The following is a 21,883-nucleotide window of genomic DNA, read 5'->3' on the forward strand; positions in this document are numbered from 1 at the left end:
CCCAATACTGAAAGTAAGGGCGCGTCACAGTAGACGTTGCGCAAGTCGAAATCCACACACATTCTTTCTAAAGACATCGAGTTGTTTTTAAAATGTATATTATTTCAATATATACGTCACCTTTTTGAGAGATGAATATAATACCTAAAACAAACTGCTATAGCGAAAATATAATCTATTTATATACTATATATGTTTGTTATTATTGTATATAAAATATGTAATGAAAATAACAAACATTTTATCAGGAAGGTTAAAGAGGCCCTGTTTTTAGGTTTTGTGTATTTCTGTATACCTTCAGTATATTAACAGAAATAGTTTTCGTTTTATTTATTAACAGAAGTCGTTTTCCAAGGGTAACTTTCCCGTGCATATTTCTAACACCCAGACTCAGTTAATAAATAAAATATATATAAAATGTCGTTTTCCAAGGGTAACACTCCCGTACATATTTCAAACACCCAGACTAAAAAAATAAAGAAATTCACCTTGTGGCACACACGTCATCATTTACTGGGCCTGCGCATTCCCCAACACGGAAGCTGAGGTGTCACTGTTGTTTTGGAAGTTGACAGGCACGTGAGTGGTTGTCGTCATTGACGGTAGGCGACATGGCGGCTGATACTTCCCAGAAGGTAGTGAACAATGTTAAACGGTCTAATCGATTGGCATTCCGTATAATGCCCGTGGTCGGGTCGTAACATTCGCCCCGTGTGCAAATTGCGAGTTTGTGTACAAAATCTGTTCCGTCGTACTTGTCTATATGTCCATATTAGCCTCATACACTGTAATAGCGGAGGTTAGCCAATAGCGAGCAGCAACGTCGGCTGCTAGCGTTACAGCATTCCATCCTGCTGAACGCCACGATAGCACACGAGTGTTGTGGTGATCAGGGTCTGCGGCGTGCCAGCGTCTCCAGCCTGATGGGTGTGAAGGGATGGAGTTATGATCCCAACGTACAGCGACTTTTTCCATGCATGTTAAATGCATAGACAGTATAATTCGATAAGCTAACTTAAGCACCAGCTAACCGAAAATAAGGCAACAGGAAAGCAAAGTGCTAACAGCTGAGCGATGACATTTATAAATTATATTTGACATATATATATTGCTAGTGTTGGTTTTTACCTTTCCTCTATGACATATGGTATTAAAACCAAATTGCATTCTTACCTTATCTTACGGTTGCTAACCAAATTTCTTGACTTTGTATCAGGTTTTATTCGAACAGGATGGCGTTTTCATACATTCAAACAGTAATGATGACTGCATTGAACAAGATCTACTAATTTCTGGGTCCATTCGAGTCGTCGACAAGGTATTGTTTTCCAAATCCTGTAACCGAGCCCAAATATCGACTCATTGTGCTGGTGGTAAACATTGCCAGCAATAACTGATACGATCATTTCAATGCTTAACAATTTCCAGCTTCATTTTTATTTAAAAGTTGCCCTCTGCTAGCTCATATGGCAGATCATTCTAGTTGAATGTTTGTATAAGTGCCCCCGTTTCCAGGAATGTAGTGAAGCTGTTTTCCATCTGTTTTCCATCCTCTCCCGTGTTCTCCAGGATGGGGAGTTCCTTGTTGAATACAGACCTTTGGAGGACTCGGTCGACCCATCAAACATGCTATGTGCTGGCAAGGTTTGCTCTCTTGACATTCTCCATTACAATAATTGAGAATTAAAGATTAGTTTACACTCTTATTCTAAACGTTGCATCACCTCCACAGTTATTTACAATGTAAGTAGTCCAAATCCAAATGATGTATTTGTTTTGCTAATTTGATAGAGATGCACTAAGGGAGAAGTGATTAGATTTAAGCCTATAAAATAATGGCTTTTTAACCTGAATCAACATTGACCACAACAATTAATAATAATAATAATAATACATTTAATTTAGAGGCGCCTTTCAAGACACCCAAGGTCACCTTACAGAGCATATAGTCATCATTCAAAACTATGTAAAACAGACTAGGAATAAAAGGAAAACAGAGGTTAAACATGAAGAATAATAATAATTAATAACACTCAAAGACGCCTAAAGTGAAGGGGGGACCTCACTAACCACCACCAATATGTAGCACCCACTTGGGTGATGCACGGCAGCCAATCGGTGCCAGAACGCTCACTACACACCAGCTTGAGGTGGAGAGTTAGGGATGAGGTGGAGAGTGAGGGAAAAGAACATATTTAAACACTATCGACCATATTTAAACACTGTCGATCACATTTAAACAATATCGACCACATGTAAACACTACCGACCACATTTAAACACTATCGACCATATTTAAACACTATGGACCACATGTAAACCCTATCGACCACATGTAAACACTATCGCCCACATTTAAAACACTATCACCCACATTTAAACACTATGGACCACACGTAAACCCTATCGACCACATTTAAACACTATCGCCCACATTTAAACACTATCAGATTAACAGACACATTCCCCTCTGCCAGCTGACATGGTGGGAGCATAGTAAACCACATGACAAACCCTTGTTTGTATACATTTGCTTGCATTCCAGGACTCCAGTTCTGTCATGGAATGGGGCCAGAGTGCAGAGGAGCGGCCGCACCAAGGGTTGGAGACTCAGCACAGCTATGAGACAGAGTGGGATATGGTGAACGCTATCTCCTTTAAGAAGAAGACCTTCTCCAATGGAGATGGTGGGTAATTCAGCCATGTGACTATCCTTTAAATCCTGTCTCCCGCCGGCAGGCAGTTGTTTGTTAGTTAGCATGTTTGTTTTTCAAATCAGTGATGAATGATAATTACTTGAAACTAGCTGAATTTTCACATAATTGATAAGGTATGACGTATAGGTAGCGCTGCATAATTAATGCTTTTTTGGCCGTTGCAATTATTAAAAAAGATTAAATCAGATTTTGTACGCCTGTCAGATTATATCAATTTTTAAGCCATTATAACTCAGCAATAAGTGCTCTAACGGATCACAGGAATTCCCATTAAGGGCGATAGAATCTTCAGTGTTCATGCACGTTTTTTTTGTAATCACTACCGCTTAATATATGACACGAAACAGTGTGAAGTTGCCAGGTTAGCAAATTGAATTGATAATCTGTTCATCACATTGAAGTATCACAATCTCAATATCGGGCAGAATAATCGCAATGATAACTGTTGTCATAATCGTGCAAGCTTTGTAAATACAGGGTTAGGGTTAGGGTCCTCTGAAGAATGATCCAATCAAAGTAAATTGATAGGATCGAGACTGACACGACGTCCCATCAGAGCCCAACAGAGCCATTGTTCAACAATGCAAAGAACATTAATACAATAACAAAGGATATTATTCATGTGTTTTCTTCCACCATCAGAGGGGTTCCAACAAGCTCCTGGAATGTTCTGAGAATGTCATGAGTCCAATCTTCCTCTGGCCCTCTTCCCCTCAGGTGCCCTGAACCACAGTCAGGAGAGGTACCGTTGGGCCTTCACCTTCAGCGTCACTGACCTGCGTACCATCACAGTCAAAGTGGACAGCTGGTCCTCCCTCTTCTTCAAGCTAAAGGATACCTCGATCTCCCTGCCTACTCTCTACTTCCACCAGGGCGGCGTCTCAGAGTTCCTGGATAGCCTTCGAAGATGTGCCATGCTAAGCGAGTGAGTGGAACCTCGCAGAACCATAAACCACAGCTTGACGCTGCAAGTTGCGAGTTGGCAGTAGCCCGACTGGCCAGACCGGTTCACAAATGCGTAATACTCTCAGTTCATTCTCCATTTCCAAGTGGCGTTTTCAACCCTGGTCACGGTTTATTGACGTTTGATGATTTAGAATTCTACAGTACTACTCTGGAGTCCTCTCAAAATGGCATAGTACACCAAATAATCCCATGATAGATTCTTATGCACAAGCCCTTTGGGGCAATTGGTGTTCAGTTATGTGTCCTGCCTCCTGATGTGTGTCTGGAAGCCACTCGTCCTACCCTGAACATAATATCAGGTTAGATAACATCCTGGGCAGCCCAGGCAATGTGCATCGCTATCTTGGCCCAGATAGTGGTTTCTTATTAAAGTTCTTATCAAAGCCCGTTCATAATGGTAGTGCTCTGTATTGAGTGACAGGCGTCCCCAGGAGCAGTTTCCAGGCAGGTTGTGATGCTCCGTCAAGCCGTGATCTCTTTCTGCCTTGTTTGCCCTGTCATGAATGTTATTAACCCTGAAAGTGTTTGTGTGCGTGTCCAAAATAATATCTACTTCAATTATGGCTTTCATATCCTCTTAAATAGTATATAAATGTTTTCCGGTTGTTTCTTGTTAGGAGTGTTCCACATGCAGAATAACGACGTGTTACTACATGGCGCTACTCATCATTGGATTAAGGGCTTGCCCTACAAATCCGCAAGCCATGTCAAACGACTACACTGAACAAAACAGCCGACTTCCCTGCATCTCTTGACTGGGGCCGTGTCAGGTCTGAAGGGGTGTGATGTGAGTCCTGTTTTGTGTGTGTTCAAAGGTCTCCAGAAGATGAGAGCTGTCTGCTGGTCAGCACTGTCAACAAAACCCTGTCCCAGTCCTTCGAGAACCTGCTGGACGACAACAACTTTGGCCTTGTTCATGTAAACAGAATATTGACCAAAGACAAATAGCATGCTTTATAATAATCTTATAGACTTTAATAATATTCTCCCTATTCATTTAGTTCCAGCTTAATGTGTTAATAATGGGCGGCAGTAGCTCAGGAGGTAGAGCCGGTCGGCTGGTAACCTGAAGGTTGCTGGTTCGATTCCCGGCTCCTCCTAGCGGAGTGTCGAGGTGTCCTTCAGCAAGCCCCCTAACCTATGTAAGACAATATTGTAAAGCGCTTTGAGTGGCCAATGGTTAGGACAGCGCTATGTAAATGCAGTCCATTTCCATTTCCATTTTACATTTATAACAACAACAAAAAAAGGGTTAAGAAAGTTTCAGGCAGTGCATCCTTGACTGCTGCCGTTCCATTCTGACCCCGAGCCGCGGGTTCATTTGAGGTCACCAGCAGCGTGAACGTGTCCCTCTCCCGTTTGCCAGAAGCTGAAGAAGGACCCGTATGTGACAACGCTGGGGGGATTCTCCAAAGTCACCAACTACCTGTACGACGCCTTCCGCGGCGCCGAGGAGCAACAGCGGCCCCCCGAGGAGACAGCGGACCTCCTGGGGGAGGTCATCCCCGGGCTGGAGATCAACCACCAGGAGGAGCCCGGCTTCGAGGTCATCACCCGGGTGAGTCTGGGGCCGTGTTCCAATAGCCATACTATCCCTACTTACTGGCCTTAGTTTGAGGACGTAGGGCGTGTTCCAATAGCCATACTATCCCTACTTACTGGCCTTAGTTTGAGGACGTAGGGCGTTCCAATAGCCATACTATCCCTACTTACTGGCCTTAGTTTGAGGACGTAGGGCGTGTTCCAATAGCCATACTATCCCTACTTACTGGCCTTAGTTTGAGGACGTAGGGCATGTTCCAATAGCCATACTATCCCTACTTACTGGCCTTAGTTTGAGGACGTAGGGCGTTCCAATAGCCATACTATCCCTACTTACTGGCCTTAGTTTGAGGACGTAGGGCGTGTTCCAATAGCCATACTATCCCTACATACTGACCTTAGTTTGAGGACGTAGGGCGTGTTCCAATAGCCATACTATCCCTACTTACTGACCTTAGTTTGAGGACGTAGGGCGTGTTCCAATAGCCATACTATCCCTACTTACTGGCCTTAGTTTGAGGACGTAGGCCGTGTTCCAATAGCCATACTATCCCTACTTACTGGCCTTAGTTTGAGGACGTAGGGCGTGTTCCAATAGCCATACTATCCCTACTTACTGGCCTTAGTTTGAGGACGTAGGGCGTGTTCCAATAGCCATACTATCCCTACTTACTGGCCTTAGTTTGAGGACGTAGGGCGTTCCAATAGCCATACTATCCCTACTTACTGGCCTTAGTTTGAGGATGTAGGGCATGTTCCAATAGCCATACTATCCCTACTTACTGGCCTTAGTTTGAGGACGTAGGGCGTTCCAATAAGTGTACTCAAAGGACCCGGATGGTGTACTCAAAACGGTCAAACCGCGAAGTGTGGATCGATGTACACTTTTCGTACTCAACGGCAGCCATCTCAGCTACGTAGTGGAAGAGGGCAGGGCCAGGCTGAGCAAACATCGGCCCATTTTCCACATAGCCTGCATTAATAGTCATTTTGTACTTTTTATAGCTTTTATAGCTTTTTATAGCTGCTAGGCGTAAAGAGTTCACCGTTCAAAGCGCAATGTTTATTGCGGGGGAGGAGCCGCGGCGGCAGTCGCAATCGTAATTTCCGGTTAGTGCACCACGGAGCATTCGATTTGGAACAACACTGACCTCTGAAAATCAGCGCACTTAGTGAGGATAGTGTACTACGTTTAAGTGTACTCATGGAAGTATGGATATTGGAACACAGCACAGGTCTCTGGTGACTCTGTCTTCTATTGCTGCTTCTTGCAACAGCGGGCCCCGCCTACACAGAGTCGAGACGATCAAGGATATGATTTTGTTATTTGCATCCAAGACGGAAGGTTCAGAACGTGACTGAAACTTAAACAAAGCTTTTCTGTTCCCCATTGTGCGCTAATAACGTCCACCATAGTTTCCATCGAAATGCAAAGATAGAAAGTCAATATTTAACTTTACTTCGTACAGTCTATGTGCATATGTGTGTCCAACATGAGGCGTATCAAGTTATGGTCTCCTGGGAAGGTATACACGAAGGACACACCGGGTCTTATGCCGGTCATCGTTTTGTAGTTCCCCGCATCAGAACACTGTAATAGCATCAGAACACTGTATTAGCATCATAACACTGTAATAGCATCAGATAATAGCCCTGGCCATAGTACAGAAACTGCTTTGGTCAGGGTCCCCAACGACCTGCTGATGGCAGCAGATACCGGTTCCCCATCACTTCTCATCCTCTTGGATTTAACAGCTGCTTTTGACACAGTCTACCACAATATCCTCCTCCTCCACCGCCTGCACTACACCATTGGACTCACAGGAAATAAACACAACTGGTTCACCTCTTACCTCACCGGCAGAACCGAGCACGTCGCCCTTGGCAAAGCAAAATCACACACCCACAGTGTCACCTGTGGTGTCCCCCAGGGCTCGGTGTTGGGCCCCACCCTTTTCTCCATCTACATGCTTCCCCTGGGCAGCGTCATCAGCAGGCATGGGTTATCTTACCATTGCTATGCTGATGACACACAGCTGTACCTCAGAACCACCCCCACTTCTTCTTGCCCCCTGCCAACATCCACACTGACCACCTGCCTGGAGGAGATAGAGGCGTGGATGAAGCTCAACTTTCTGCAATTAAACAGTTCTAAAACAGAAGCCATCCTCATCGGCACACCACATCAGCTCCGCTCCTCCCACATCACCAGCATCACTTTCTCTGGCCAAAACATTCCCCCTTCCACATCTGTCACCAACCTGGGTGTTAAAATGGACCAGCAACTAAATTATGACACCCACATCAATCACCTCCGCAAGACCGCATTCTACCACCTCAAAAACATTGCCAAACTCCGGCCTACATTCACCCTGGCAGATTCAGAGGCTCGTCCACGCCTTTGTCTCCTGCAGGTTGGATTACTGCAATGCACTCCTCATTGGGATCTCTGGCAAGAGCATCCAGAAGCTCCAGCACATGCAAAACAGCGCTGCCAGGATCCTGATGAGGGTGCGCAAATATGAACCCATCACCTCCATCCTCAAATCCCTTCAGTGTCTCCCTGTCGCATTCAGAATTGAATACAAGGTCTCCCTCCTCACCCACCAGGGCATCCACGGACATGCCCCCCCCTACCTCCAGGAGCTCCTCACCCCCCAGACCCCCTCACGCACCCTTCGCTCTGCATCAACACCAGGGTTCACGCTAGACTTTTTCTTGGGCGGACAAATGTCCGACACTATTCCAGAATATCAGACATTTGGAATATCTTCCGGACGTTATTCACTAATAATTAAATCATCACCAAAAGTCCACATTTAAACGACAAACGAGACAAACTAAGTTGCTTCAATAAATGCCATTTATTAAATTAGCCTAGGCAAAAAAACATAACAGCCATTCTCAGCAAAAATGGTACGGGTAAAAAATTATTAATTCGATAATTGCAATTCTTGCAGGCTACTTTCGGCGCAACTTCATGGCATGGAAGTGCTCCGCTGCTCTCGAAAAGTTGAAGTCTTTCCACCCCGGCCCAAGGCTCGATATGCGCATCAGCCTCGTCACCTTTTCCTCAGCTAGGCGTCTGATAGATGTTTTAATCCTGTTTTGGAGAGAAAAAGCCTTGTTCCGGGAAAACCTCAACCTGCGCATTTTGCGTCGTGTTAGCCTCCACACAACGCGTCACACGACTTTTTTTTTTTTTTAATTTGTGTAGGCCTACGCTTTAGGAAAGACATGCATGTGCTTGTGCACTGCGCGTATTCATGAATGCGCGTGCGTGTTTGCCTCCCTGGTGAGCTCGGTCAGGAACCGCTACTGGTTTTCATATGCTACTGATTAATTTATACGGCCATACCACCCTGAACACGCCCGATCTCGTCTGATCTCGGAAGCTAAGCAGGGTCGGGCCTGGTTAGTACCTGGATGGGAGACCGCCTGGGAATACCAGGTGCTGTAAGTGGTGTCGGGTGGTGGCCTATAGGTGGCACTCTTCCCTCTGGCCCCTTCACTCATCAATCCCGATGCCCCAGTGCAGTGATGGGGACACTGTGCTGTGGAAGGTGCCGTCCTTCGAAGGAGACGTAAAACCGAGGTTCTGACTCACTTTGGTCATAAAAGATCCCATGGCACTGATCGTAAAGAGTAGGGGTTTCCCCGGTGTCCTGGCCCAACCAGGCTCATTTCAATCTGGCCCCCTAATCATCCTCCTGTATAATTGGCTGACTCATCAATTCCCTCACTCTCCACCTCAAGCTGGTGTGTGGTGAGCGTTCTGGCGCAGGTTTGCTGCCGTGCATCACCCAAGTGGGTGCTACACACTGGTGGTGGTGAGTTAGGTCCCCCCCTTCTGTAAGCGTCTTTGGGTCATTGAAAAGCGCTATATAAATATAATGAATTATTATTATTATTATTATTATTATACATTAATGCAAACTTCTTTTTTTTTTCTCGGACATGTGGGCCGTTTACATTTTATTATACCGGACATGCGTGTGTGCATTCGGCCAATGTCCGGCTATAGCCGGCTAACGTGAACACTGATCAACACACACCCTCAGACCACTCAAGACCAAGATCCGCACCCTGGGCGATCGGGCTAACTCCGCTGCTGCCCCAAGACTCTGGAACGCCCTCCTTGACCACCTGAAGGCCCCACAGAATACAGCTGTTTTTTACACTGTACACTGTAACACTGTAATAGCATCAGAACACTGTAATAGCATCAGAACACTGTAATAGAATCGGAACACTGTAATATCTTTCTCTTTCACACTTGAGCTGCTATTGAGATGTGTGATTATTTTAATACATCACCACAGCTGCTATTCATTTCGCTTTCGGTTTTGAAGTGGGAACTTTCATTATTAAAAAACTTTGTAAATTCCCCCCTTGCCAGCCAGTAATGTTGGTGAACATCACTTAGTTTATACAGTCTCTCAAGAACATTGCATGCAACGTCGAAGGATTGCCTTTTCACTAGTTGTGTATCCTTCTTTATTAGTGCTCGTTGACTAGAGTACAGGTTTACAGCCCCTCAGCATGCAGTCATTCCTTCCCTATGTACTGCTCCCACTGAGGTGCTTCACTGGTCTTATGACGTGGCTCAGGTTCCTCCACACATTGTCCTGTTTAATGTATGGTTCCTGTGCTCTGGTTGGCTGTTCAGGTCGACCTCGGAGTGCGGCCAGACGTCCAGCGGGGGGAGCCCCTGGGCCCGGAGCAGTGGGGGGGGCACCAGGACCCCGAGGGGAGGGTAGTCAACGTCCCTCATCTCAAGCAAGTCATCTTCAAAGGGGCATGTTGAGTATATTACCATTCTGATTATTATTATCTTATTACCATCATGGAGCCTCTGGAGATATTCCTGATCTCGCAGATTCACATTCTGCGGTCTGTAATCTGATTGGCTAGAGTTGTTTTCACAATGTAAGGCCGTGTCCGTGTGTGGAAATCAATTGCAGTTGCCATGGCAAGAAATATAATCATTGTGAAACACAAACTTATATGTGAGTGGTCTCGCGATTCCAACCTTCATATATCCATAACCGGCCATTTCTCCGGGCCCCACTCAAACTACACCTTATCTTGCATCGTATAAACAAGCTATATTTAAGATAGATTTAAAATGCCAGCATAAAAAAAAAGATTTATAAAAGTCACCCTTTTTATTTTAGAACTTAAAAAGGAAATTAAAGATTTGAAGTTGTTACATTTTCATAATTTTGCCATGGGGACTAAATTATATCCTCCAAACTGACTAGTGCTGCTTTTGTCACACTAGGCTAAATGATATTTTTATGGCTATGAACGTTTTGACATAACTAAGATGGATTAGGAAAGGAGTTTGTCTTGGAACAATAATTGTATGATGCTGTTATAACTTTGACTGTTACTGTCTATAAATAAAATAGTTAATGTAATTGATATGAGAGCAGACATATAACGATTGCAACATCTTTTATTTATTTATCCATTTATTAAAACTTAAGAACAGCGATCATTGTTATCATCTCTTAACAGACAATGATTAATTAATTCATTTATTCTCATTATCGATTTAAATTCCCAATGCTAGACAACTCATAACTGTTTAGCCCCTGATCCTTCAACATTTGAACTAGTGACATGCAGAACTGACCGCAGTGATTGCCAAATACATTGATTTCAGGGTTGCAAGTTGTGTTTCATAACACAACCGCCCCACTAAATCAAAGGTTTGTGTGATGGAACAGGGTCTGTGTCACATGTTGAGGAAGGAGGTCTGGAAGTTTCTGCTGGGATATTTCCCATGGGACAGCACCCTGGAGGAGAGGAAGGCCGTGACGAGAGATAAGACGTATGCTTCTTCTTTTCTATACAATCTGGACCTTCTATAAACCTCAGCCTGTTTTGCTGTTTTGTAACCCAAATACTGTTGCAAAGCTGTACCGTTTCTCTCCTGCATTTAACCATTTTATTACAGGGAATGAATCCAGTCTTCCAATCGTATTATGCCCCGGCTCCGGTGTTTATACGCTCCTCTGTCATCTGTGTCTCAAAGGGACGAGTACTTTAGGATGAAGCTGCAGTGGAAGTCTGTGAGCGAGGAGCAGGAGAGGAGAAACTCGAAACTCAGAGACAACAGGAGTCTCATCGGTAAGTCTGAGTCTTGCTGCGTGTGCTTAACCTTCGGCAGGTTAGAGACACCTCATGGAGAACCAGGATGGATTTAGTCACCGCTCGTTTCAACTGGGTGTAAAGCCATCAATTTACTGTAATTGTAGAGGTCTCGCCATTACTGCTCTTTTGCGTAAAGGATCTATATGTGGCGGACCATCTCCGTTAGATGAAACTGATGGCAATGCATGGGATATAGTGCGGAGATAAGTGTTTGGTTCCACTCTTCCTGTGTCCTCAGAGAAGGACGTCAACAGAACGGACAGGACCAACCGGTTCTACGAGGGCATTGACAACCCGGGCCTCGTCCTGCTCCACGACATCCTCATGACCTACTGCATGTACGACTTCGACCTGGGTGAGTGGAAGAGACCTCGACAACATGTCAATCCTACTGAAATTAACATTTTCTTTAGCATCTTTATCACTGGGCTCCTTGCTCAGCTATTTTTGCTCGGCTAATAATAACATACTCAAAGTGAATAAGATAATATATCTCACCAAGTCAGCATAGGTCCCATGTTGTAGGGGGCATCTGATTAAGTGTGTGTGTGTGTGTGTGTGTGTGTGTGTGTGTGTGTGTGTGTGTGTGTGTGTGTGTGTGTGTGTGTGTGTGTGTGTGTGTGTGTGTGTGTGTGTGTGTGTGTGTGTGTGCACGCAGGTTATGTCCAGGGGATGAGCGACCTTCTCTCTCCACTCCTCTTTGTGATGGAGAACGAGGTTGATGCCTTCTGGTGCTTTGTTTCCTTCATGGACCAGATGGTAAACGGTCTCTTCATCTAGCTTAAAACTGCTGTAGGGAAGATTGGAGAGTTGTAAAGAGAGGGAGCAGAATAGAGCAAATAATAATCATACCCTCCCTCCCTAAGATGGAAGTGTTGAATTCCATCCACAAACATTCAACTGTGATCCACAGAAAAGATGGATTCCCTGAACCAATCATGCAAGAGCTCTCTCTGATTGGTTAGAAATTAGCCGGAGTGGTCAAAGTTAAAATCAAAACCAATATTTTCGATATATTCGCAGCTCTTTTCCCTCACCAACAGCTAAAGGTCTGCTGTGCCATTTCTAACTAATGACATTCAAATAATATCTTAAATACAGCACCTTTAATCACATCGTTGAACTGGGGATACATGATGTTTGAAGTCACTCTTAAAGGGGACATTATACCACCAGGTGTGAGTGTGATTGGCCTTACAAGCCGTTTCGAAAAAAATCTGCCCCACATGACATCACTAGTGGGCGTGTCCACCTAGATCTGTGCTGGAAAATCAGTCTACCAGCCTACCCAGTAGACTGAAGTAAACGTTGCTCATCTATGCAGAACAGATCTAGGAGGACACGCCCACTAGTGTTGTCATATGGGGCAGATTTTCTAAACGGTTTGTAAGGCCAATCACACTCACACCTGGTGGTATAATGTCCCCTTTAACATCATTGTGACTGTTTGTGTGTGTGCAGCACCAGAACTTTGAGGAGCAGATGCAGGGCATGAAGACCCAGTTGGTCCAGCTCAGTTCTCTGCTGAGACTGCTGGATCTGAACTTCTGGAACTACCTGGGTACACCAAACGCCCCCGACACACAGCCTCCCCTCCTGCTGTACACACTAGAGCCCGACCGATATAGGGTTTTTAAGGCCGATACCGCTACGAATATTTTGTGATTTAAAAATCTGATATGCCGATATATCGGCCAATATATATATTTTTTAAAAAGTCAAGAAACGCGCAACAAAACAAACAGATTTCCCTAACATTGGTTATTTGTAGTTATCCTTTAAATCTTTTTCACTCTCAGCTAACACGTAACAACAGCGAAACTGGGCATGGTAGTCATGAATTAAGTCATGCTTATCAACTTTAGAGAATTGATGGGGATGTTTTTATAATTGTTATTCAAGCAATGTATGTCTCGTGACAGTTGGCAACTTGCCATGAACACACTTGCACACATGAACAACACCGATGATCTCCGTCGATCTCCTTCATTCACGCTGCCTGACTCTGGCTGGTCAGTGGGTTTGGGGCGTTAGAGCGCCCTCTGGTGGACAAACTATGCAGCGCCAACATTTATTTTATTAAATTTTTTAATATTCATTTATCGGCCATTATAAATGCCGATACCGAATAGTTTGAAAAATGCCTAACATCAGCCGGTCGGGCTCTAGTACACACACACGGCCTCCCGTCCAGCCCAGAGCTCTCAGAATATTGCAGCTATAAATAAACGGGCCTCCAATATTGCGATTGCGGTTTAATATGAGATTTCTATTAATTCATTAAGTTCCTTATGTTCTGTATTATTCTCTAAAAGAGCAATAAATCATTCTTTAGTATTGTCAACACAACATTGGAAGCAGTCAACATAAAAACGGCTCTTTCCTTTAGGCCAGGCCGATGTGTTGAGATCAATTGCTATTATAACCTCTTTATTTAACTATTGAATTTTAGAATATAAAAAAATAAAATAAATTTAATCGCAGCCTTTGTTATTTGCATATCGCGTTCTATTACATTGCGATTCAGATTTGAATCCGATTACTCATTCAGCCTAATCGTTTCTCACCTGCCCTCTTGTGTTTTTCCTTTCAGAGTCCCAGGACTCGGGATTCCTGTATTTCTGTTTCCGCTGGTTGCTGATCCGTTTTAAGCGGGAGCTGAGCTTCCCGGACGTCCTTCGGCTATGGGAGGTACGGTGGTCATCCTTTAGCCCAGACGAAGCCCCCTCTCCTGGCCTCAACCCCTCAGCCTGGAGGCATAAACAGATTGTCAGCGTGGTCTTTAAAGAGCCGAATTCTCGGGATGGCGCTGAACACATATGACGTGGTTTGGGTCTAAAATATAGTTATTATTTTTAAACAGATTTTAATGGTTATTATAAAAGTCATATTTATATAGTGTTTAGTGTTTTATTCGCGCAGGGACGCTTTCTAACATGGTACAGTGAAATGCTAACTGAACTAAAACGCACGAGACAAAGACACGTGGGCCATTATATTCTCAGAGCCCTTTTATCTGGTGAATATCCAGACTGAACGTCTGCAAGATCAACGCCCATCTCATTAACCGTTGGTTTGGATTCACCACAAGGGGGGCACCTGAACCGGTTTAAACATCAAACTGTGGTAACCCCCAAATTAAAGCCAGGGCCTCCTTCCCAATTACTGAATAGTTCAGTTGATTGGAATTCAACTTTTTGGAGAAGAACCCAACTGGCCTCTCCAACCCCCCCCCCTCCCCCTTTATCAGCCTGCAGCAGCCCAGCTGCGCCCCCATCTGACCGGCCCCACCTGGCAGCGTAGACAGCTTATCAAACTGCTTCGCTGCTAAGACGGGAGAAGAGCACAGGAGAGATTTAACACTTTCAAAAGCACACCAACCATACCAACCAACCGATCCTACCTGTCTGGGTAGGGTAGAGAGAGTGAGATGGCCTACTAGCAGCTATCTTAATTAAGTGTGGAGGTGCCTGATTGGAGATCAGGCGTGTTGCTAGACTGGGTGCCCCGCCCATTCCGCCGGCGATTTGAGTCCGCCCTGCAGAAGGGTCTGGAGAAGAGCAATACATTTCTTTCTGCTTCCGATACGTTTTGCGGAAGCAGAAAGAATACAATGACGACAGGGAAGCGACGGCAAGCAGCCAATCGCGTACAGAGTCGTTTGAATTAGGCCCGTTGATCACACCTTTTGTGCTGAAGAAAATGACAGCAGTACCACACTCCCGCTCCCGCTTTGGCCAACTACTGTTGTTTTAAAAATTGCTATATAAATAAACTTGACTTGACTTGACACCTGAGACACGCCTCCACAATCCACAACAATCTAGAGCAAGGTCATCACAGCAGCCCCACCTCTTTCCCCAGGTCATGTGGACGGGCCTGCCCTGCCAGAACCTCCACCTGCTGGTGTGCTGCTCCATCCTAGACTCTGAGAAACAGAAGATCATGGAGGAGAACTATGGCTTCAATGAAATCCTCAAGGTGAAAAAACACTGTATTGCAATAAGTGTCTCTGTCTTCAATTTGAATATGTTATAAATATGTCCTCTACATTTAGTTAGATGACATTCATTTAAAAGTGAGTTATTGAAAACAAATGCACAAAATGATTAATAAAAAATAAAGAAGGTGACTCAACAAGGAACAAAAGAGAAAGGAAGCCAACACACCACCACCACTACAGCCATCAGTGACAAAAGCTCCTCAAACAAAAACAGGAATGCATTTTATGTATGATCTTTGAACCAAATATTTAGAACCAAATATTTAAAGTGAACTGCAACATTAAGCAGCAAATTTTTATTTGTACTTGATAAATGACTTTTCAAAATTAGACTCGATTACATTTTTGCAGATTACCTAAGCGATAAAGCGACTAATTGTTTTAGCCCTAGGAAGCAAGACATTCTTGAGACTGAGTACCATCACGATGTTGGAGTCATGGTTATTATGATGAAGGTTTCCCTGACCTTGTCAATCCCCCTGCCTCTCGAACAGCATGTTAATGAACTCTCCATGAAGCTGGACATAGAAGAGATTCTCCGTAAAGCAGAGGCCATCTGCTTACAGATCAAGGGTTGTAAGGTAAGCTCATTTTTTAGTCGTGCACAAACCACGCTGCACATAAATTAATGCTAATGCTGCAAACAGAATAAATATTCTTATTGTACATAATTTCCAAATGACCAACTATTAAGGGATTATTATTTACAGTGATGGAGGTCATTACTCGGTTGAACTCACTGAATCACACACTAAACCTTTACAGTGACGGAGGTCCCTACTCTGTACTGCACCTTTACAGTGACGGAGGTCACTACTCGGTACTGAACCTTTACAGTGACGGAGGTCACTACTCTGTACTGAACCTTTACAGTGACGGAGGTCACTACTCGGTACTGAACCTTTACAGTGACGGAGGTCACTACTCGGTACTGAACCTTTACAGTGACGGAGGTCACTACTCGGTACACTAAACCTTTACAGTGACGGAGGTCACTACTCTGTACTGAACCTTAACAGTGACGGAGGTCACTACTCTGTACACTGAACCTTTACATTGACGGAGGTCACAACTCTGTACACTAAACCTTTACAGTGACGGAGGTCACTACTCTGTACTGAACCTTTACAGTGACGGAGGTCACTACTCTGTACTGAACCTTCACAGTGACGGAGGTCACTACTCGGTACTGAACCTTCACAGTGACGGAGGTCACTACTCGGTACTGAACCTTTACAGTGACGGAGGTCACTACTCTGTACTGAACCTTCACAGTGACGGAGGTCACTACTCTGTACTGAACCTTTACAGTGACGGAGGTCACTACTCTGTACCGAACCTTCACAGTGACGGAGGTCACTACTCTGTACTGAACCTTTACAGTGACGGAGGTCACTACTCTGTACTGAACCTTCACAGTGACGGAGGTCACTACTCGGTACTGAACCTTTACAGTGACGGAGGTCACTACTCGGTACTGAACCTTTACAGTGACGGAGGTCACTACTCTGTACTGAACCTTTACAGTGACGGAGGTCACTACTCTGTACCGAACCTTCACAGTGACGGAGGTCACTACTCGGTACCGAACCTTCACAGTGACGGAGGTCACTACTCGGTACCGAACCTTTACAGTGACGGAGGTCACTACTCTGTACTGAACCTTCACAGTGACGGAGGTCACTACTCTGTACTGAACCTTTACAGTGACGGAGGTCACTACTCTGTACTGAACCTTTACAGTGACGGAGGTCACTACTCTGTACTGAACCTTCACAGTGACGGAGGTCACTACTCGGTACTGAACCTTCACAGTGATGGAGGTCACTACTCGGTACTGAACCTTTACAGTGACGGAGGTCACTACTCGGTACTGAACCTTTACAGTGACGGAGGTCACTACTCTGTACTGAACCTTTACAGTGACGGAGGTCACTACTCGGTACTGAACCTTCACAGTGACGGAGGTCACTACTCGGTACTGAACCTTCACAGTGACGGAGGTCACTACTCGGTACTGAACCTTCACAGTGACGGAGGTCACTACTCTGTACTGAACCTTCACAGTGACGGAGGTCACTACTCGGTACTGAACCTTTACAGTGACGGAGGTCACTACTCGGTACTGAACCTTCACAGTGACGGAGGTCACTACTCGGTACTGAACCTTTACAGTGGCGGAGGTCACTACTCTGTACTGAACCTTTACAGTGACGGAGGTCACTACTCTGTACTGAACCTTCACAGTGACGGAGGTCACTACTCGGTACTGAACCTTCACAGTGACGGAGGTCACTACTCGGTACTGAACCTTTACAGTGACGGAGGTCACTACTCTGTACTGAACCTTCACAGTGACGGAGGTCACTACTCTGTACTGAACCTTTACAGTGACGGAGGTCACTACTCTGTACTGAACCTTTACAGTGACGGAGGTCACTACTCTGTACTGAACCTTCACAGTGACGGAGGTCACTACTCGGTACCGAACCTTTACAGTGACGGAGGTCACTACTCTGTACTGAACCTTCACAGTGACGGAGGTCACTACTCTGTACTGAACCTTTACAGTGACGGAGGTCACTACTCTGTACTGAACCTTTACAGTGACGGAGGTCACTACTCTGTACTGAACCTTTACAGTGACGGAGGTCACTACTCTGTACTGAACCTTTACAGTGACGGAGGTCACTACTCTGTACTGAACCTTTACAGTGACGGAGGTCACTACTCGGTACTGAACCTTTACAGTGACGGAGGTCACTACTCTGTACTGAACCTTCACAGTGACGGAGGTCACTACTCGGTACTGAACCTTCACAGTGACGGAGGTCACTACTCGGTACTGAACCTTTACAGTGACGGAGGTCACTACTCGGTACTGAACCTTCACAGTGACGGAGGTCACTACTCGGTACTGAACCTTTACAGTGGCGGAGGTCACTACTCTGTACTGAACCTTTACAGTGACGGAGGTCACTACTCTGTACTGAACCTTCACAGTGACGGAGGTCACTACTCGGTACACTAAACCTTTACAGCTTACATAAACCTTACATGTCGTACATCCTCCACAGGATCTGCCCCATTCCGTCAGCGACATCATGGGATTCAACACAGACGAAGATGCCGCAGAGGCCCCCAGGTCAGAGGACCCGGAGCCGGCCAAGAGGAGCCACTCCCCCTCACCAAGCCCCTCCCACCGGGGGCTAGCCTTCTCCAACGGCCACGGACACTTGAGAGAGAGCTCTCAGAACGGCTGCAAAGTGTCCTTCGTGTCCTAGTGTACGGAGAGAGCTGAACCTCAGAGACTGGGGCTGTCCAGCGGGGAAGCCTTTCCCGACAGGGTCGAGCTGGCTGTCCCGGGAGAGGAACGCCACTCCGGCCGCCGCCTTGGGATCAGGAGCCTTGATGATGATGATGATGATGATGATGATGATGATTAGATGGATGGATGGAATGTAAAAAAACAAACAAAAAAGGATTTAAGATTATTAAGAAACCTTATTTTTGTAATTTCTTGTACCATATTGTCTTTTCATTGAAGTAGTCATTCCTGATGGTAACTACGTTTTCTAAAGGTCGGCTGAGGTTTTTTGGTGACTAGAGTTGTGCTGCTAAAATGTATCACTCCCCCACGCTCAACCATGCTCCGGTGATTAAACAATGGACTAATCATTTATTACATCAATAATCAAAACGCTGAGTGTAGGATTTTGGGTATGTTCTTTTTTGCATCCAATTTGGCAGCTGGTGTATTGCTGTTTTTTTTATTTTTCGAATTGAGGTTAGGAACTGTTTGAAACTGTGACGTACAGTTTATCAATATATTCGCCCAATGTATTCGACAGCTTGTATACCAGTTGGAGTCAGTATTAATGAGGAACATCAGTTTCTCCTGCTGTGTGGAGTGCTACCGTATGTTTAAATGACCTCTGACCCCCACCATCAGCCTTCACATTACTCTGGACCAGCATCGGTCCTCTGCTTCCAAAGCGAGTGTGCCAGTTCTTTATTTAGAGTTATTTTTTTATTCTAACTCTGAATCGCCCATTTGTACACAGAGAAATCTGCTGCTCAATATATCGGAAGTCGTTATCAATATATCCTACATTAAACTAACACCTCTTTTAAGGACTTATTTTGCAATTAGCCAATTTCTCTAGAACTTACTTTCAAAATTTGAAAGATATTAGATATTGATTTTTCTATAAATGTAACTTGCATAGAGGGTTTTTGAATGAGCCAACGGATTGATTAAATTGTTTTCACTTTGCTTTGCCAGCAGGATGGAGTGAGTCTGGTTGACCAGCTTTGAAATGATGTGTCTTTAAATGTCATGGCCTGGAAATGACACTATGGGGCAATAAAAAAAAAAAAACTACTTCAAGGCATGGTGTTTTACTCCTTGTGAATCATTTGTAATCAAGCAGAACACTATTCTGACGTATTTCTCGCATGCTTATTATGAACTGGAAGAACAACAAAGTCTTTAACTTTTAATCAAAAATGTATTCATATCCTCACACTGCACACACGGGTTGGGTTTTTTGCTGTTGCACTTCATCAGTGTGATGGTTTCAAAGGACTGCAGTGCAGAGTTTCAAAGTGAGTTATTAGCAATTACAAGCCGTTTTGAAAATCGGATGGATAGATAACGGATAGATGACCAACGTTTGCTACAGTCCACTGGGTAGGCTGGTAGACTGATCTCTCCACATCTAGGTGGACACGCCCACTTGTGATGTCAGAAGAGGCAGATTTTCAAAACGGCCTATAACGGCTAATCTCACTCTCACTTGGTAGTATAATATGTCACCTTTAAGGGGAATGGCATCACCTTATCACCTCAAACCACAAAAACGAATTACTACTGAAGTGCCCTTGGCCAAGGATGGCTAGAGACATGGGATGCACCTGTCCGTAACAAATGGTTCTGTTTGGTGGGTTGTTCTAAGGAAAAACATGATGGTTGAGTTCTTTGAAGTTCCTGTAGGTTTGGGCTCTCACCTGCCATTGAATCGAGGTTAAGGTGCGTGCCATAAGAAACCTGTATACCAATCCACATGGAGCATACCTTTTCTTTACAGCTTTATCTCTCCATTAATAAAACAAATCTCTACGGCAACTGTGATATTGTTTCCCACGTATGATGACATCCCCTCTTGGTGGCACTGGCACCTGTACATTTTAGAATAGAATCATTCAAATATAATCCATGTCTGCTTTATTCAGGAGCAGAGAAAGAGGCCTGTTGTGAGACACATTAGTGTCAACATTGTTGAAAGAGTTACAAGGACAGTAATTGCTTGATGGATGGATGGATAAACTTAATTGATCCCCCAGGGGGAAGCCAGTACCCAACAGAAAAACAAAAATATAAACCCCATTGCAAGCAAATTAAAACAGTGCAGTACATAGTTACAGCAGATTAATAAACAACCAGATGAAGCAGTTAGCTTTCTTTTTTTCAAACCTATCTATCCGCAATACTTTAATCCATTAACACACAGTGAGTGTACAAAATCCACCAATATTTTACTAAATGAAGGAAGGATTTCAGTTTTTTCTACAACAAGCTGCATGAATGTATTTTATATTCCAACCAAATGTCACAAGGACCTTGTTGTTACTATGGGGGTGGGCCCATCATTTATTTTCCTTATTTTTACCAGATTTCGCCGGCGGTTGGAGATTAACTCAGCGTTTCCCCTTTCAGATGAAGGTTGTGCCAGATTGTACGTGGCATTTTGCCTCCACTTTCAACCACGGCTGACGGACAGCAGCCGCGTGCGTCAGGGCAGGTCTGAGCTGACACTCTGCAGTGCTGCCCGTGTCCTTTGATGGAAGACATTTGGAGACGCCTCTTGCGTATAACAGCGGGAACAGGGGGCTGGCTAACGGACCAGGTATCTACCTCCGATCTGCTCATAAAGCCTCCATTGGAACAAAGGAGGCCCCACACCGCTCTCCCATCTCCTTACCCTTTCATTTCCTGTTTGGCAGGAAATTGCCATGCCGTATGCTCGATAGCGTAATGTGCAGTACTGTGACTTATCAGTACTATCTCGCCCTGTGTGTGTGTGTGTGTGTGTGTGTGTGTGTGTGTGTGTGTGTGTGTGTGTGTGTGTGTGTGTGTGTGTGTCTGTGTGTGTGTGTGTGTGTGTGTGTGTGTGTGTGTGTGTGTGTGTGTGTGTGTGTGTGCGTGTGTGTGTGTGTGTGTGCGTGCGTGTGTGTGTTTTAATTAAAGTAGAAGCTGCTTTGTCTGACGGATGAGTGCTGGCTCGTTCATTCAGCTCTGTGCGTCAAACCTCTTAAAAGGTTCTGAATGAGGCGTGTTTAAATATTGTCCATCGCCATCAACGCCGTGGTACAGAAGAGAAAAAGGCCAAAACAATACCGCAGATAAATAAATCAAATTGGCAGTATAATTAATGTATCTGAGCAATCTCTGTAACCAGTGAAAAGGAAAAAGTCAGTTCTGCCCAATTTT

General features: G+C 44.7%; 1 protein-coding gene and 1 non-coding gene across 4 annotated transcripts; both read left to right on the forward strand.

Annotated features, from left to right (window-relative positions):
* The first annotated feature begins 499 nt into the window (after positions 1 to 499).
* Positions 500 to 19,784, forward strand: tbc1d15 (TBC1 domain family, member 15). 3 transcript variants are annotated; one of them, XM_060060048.1, is made up of 17 exons: positions 500 to 635; positions 1,217 to 1,318; positions 1,570 to 1,644; positions 2,546 to 2,687; positions 3,435 to 3,642; positions 4,499 to 4,601; positions 5,050 to 5,241; positions 9,895 to 10,023; positions 10,961 to 11,064; positions 11,269 to 11,363; positions 11,626 to 11,742; positions 12,046 to 12,146; positions 12,849 to 12,948; positions 13,981 to 14,078; positions 15,252 to 15,368; positions 15,885 to 15,971; positions 18,468 to 19,784. In XM_060060048.1, the coding sequence occupies exons 1-17, from the start codon at positions 612 to 614 to the stop codon at positions 18,672 to 18,674; spliced, it is 2,001 nt and encodes a 666-aa protein (XP_059916031.1). In that variant the 5' UTR covers positions 500 to 611; the 3' UTR covers positions 18,675 to 19,784. The 3 variants fall into 3 exon arrangements, with proteins under 3 accessions (XP_059916031.1, XP_059916030.1, XP_059916029.1); XM_060060047.1 differs by lacking the exon at positions 500 to 635 and adding an exon at positions 679 to 956 and having other exon boundaries at positions 5,053 to 5,241; XM_060060046.1 differs by lacking the exon at positions 500 to 635 and adding an exon at positions 683 to 956.
* Positions 8,570 to 8,688, forward strand: LOC132465250 (5S ribosomal RNA). Its single transcript, XR_009527487.1, has one exon. It is a non-coding gene; the product is annotated as a 5S ribosomal RNA (ribosomal RNA).
* Positions 19,785 to 21,883: the final 2,099 nt, after the last annotated feature.

The sequence above is a fragment of the Gadus macrocephalus genome, chromosome 9, assembly GCF_031168955.1.
Source record: "Gadus macrocephalus chromosome 9, ASM3116895v1".
Classification (NCBI taxonomy): Eukaryota; Metazoa; Chordata; class Actinopteri; order Gadiformes; family Gadidae; genus Gadus; species Gadus macrocephalus.

What these genes read in the sequence shown, in the direction of transcription:
- tbc1d15 (XM_060060046.1), top strand. Translation starts at nt 924, where the DNA reads ATGGGTGTGAAGGGATGGAGTTATGATCCCAAC. An exon ending in GATGGAGTTATGATCCCAAC is followed by an intron (nt 957 to 1,216) that starts GTACAGCGACTT and finishes ACTTTGTATCAG; the next exon opens with GTTTTATTCGAACAGGATGG. An exon ending in ACGTCCTTCGGCTATGGGAG is followed by an intron (nt 14,079 to 15,251) that starts GTACGGTGGTCA and finishes CTCTTTCCCCAG; the next exon opens with GTCATGTGGACGGGCCTGCC.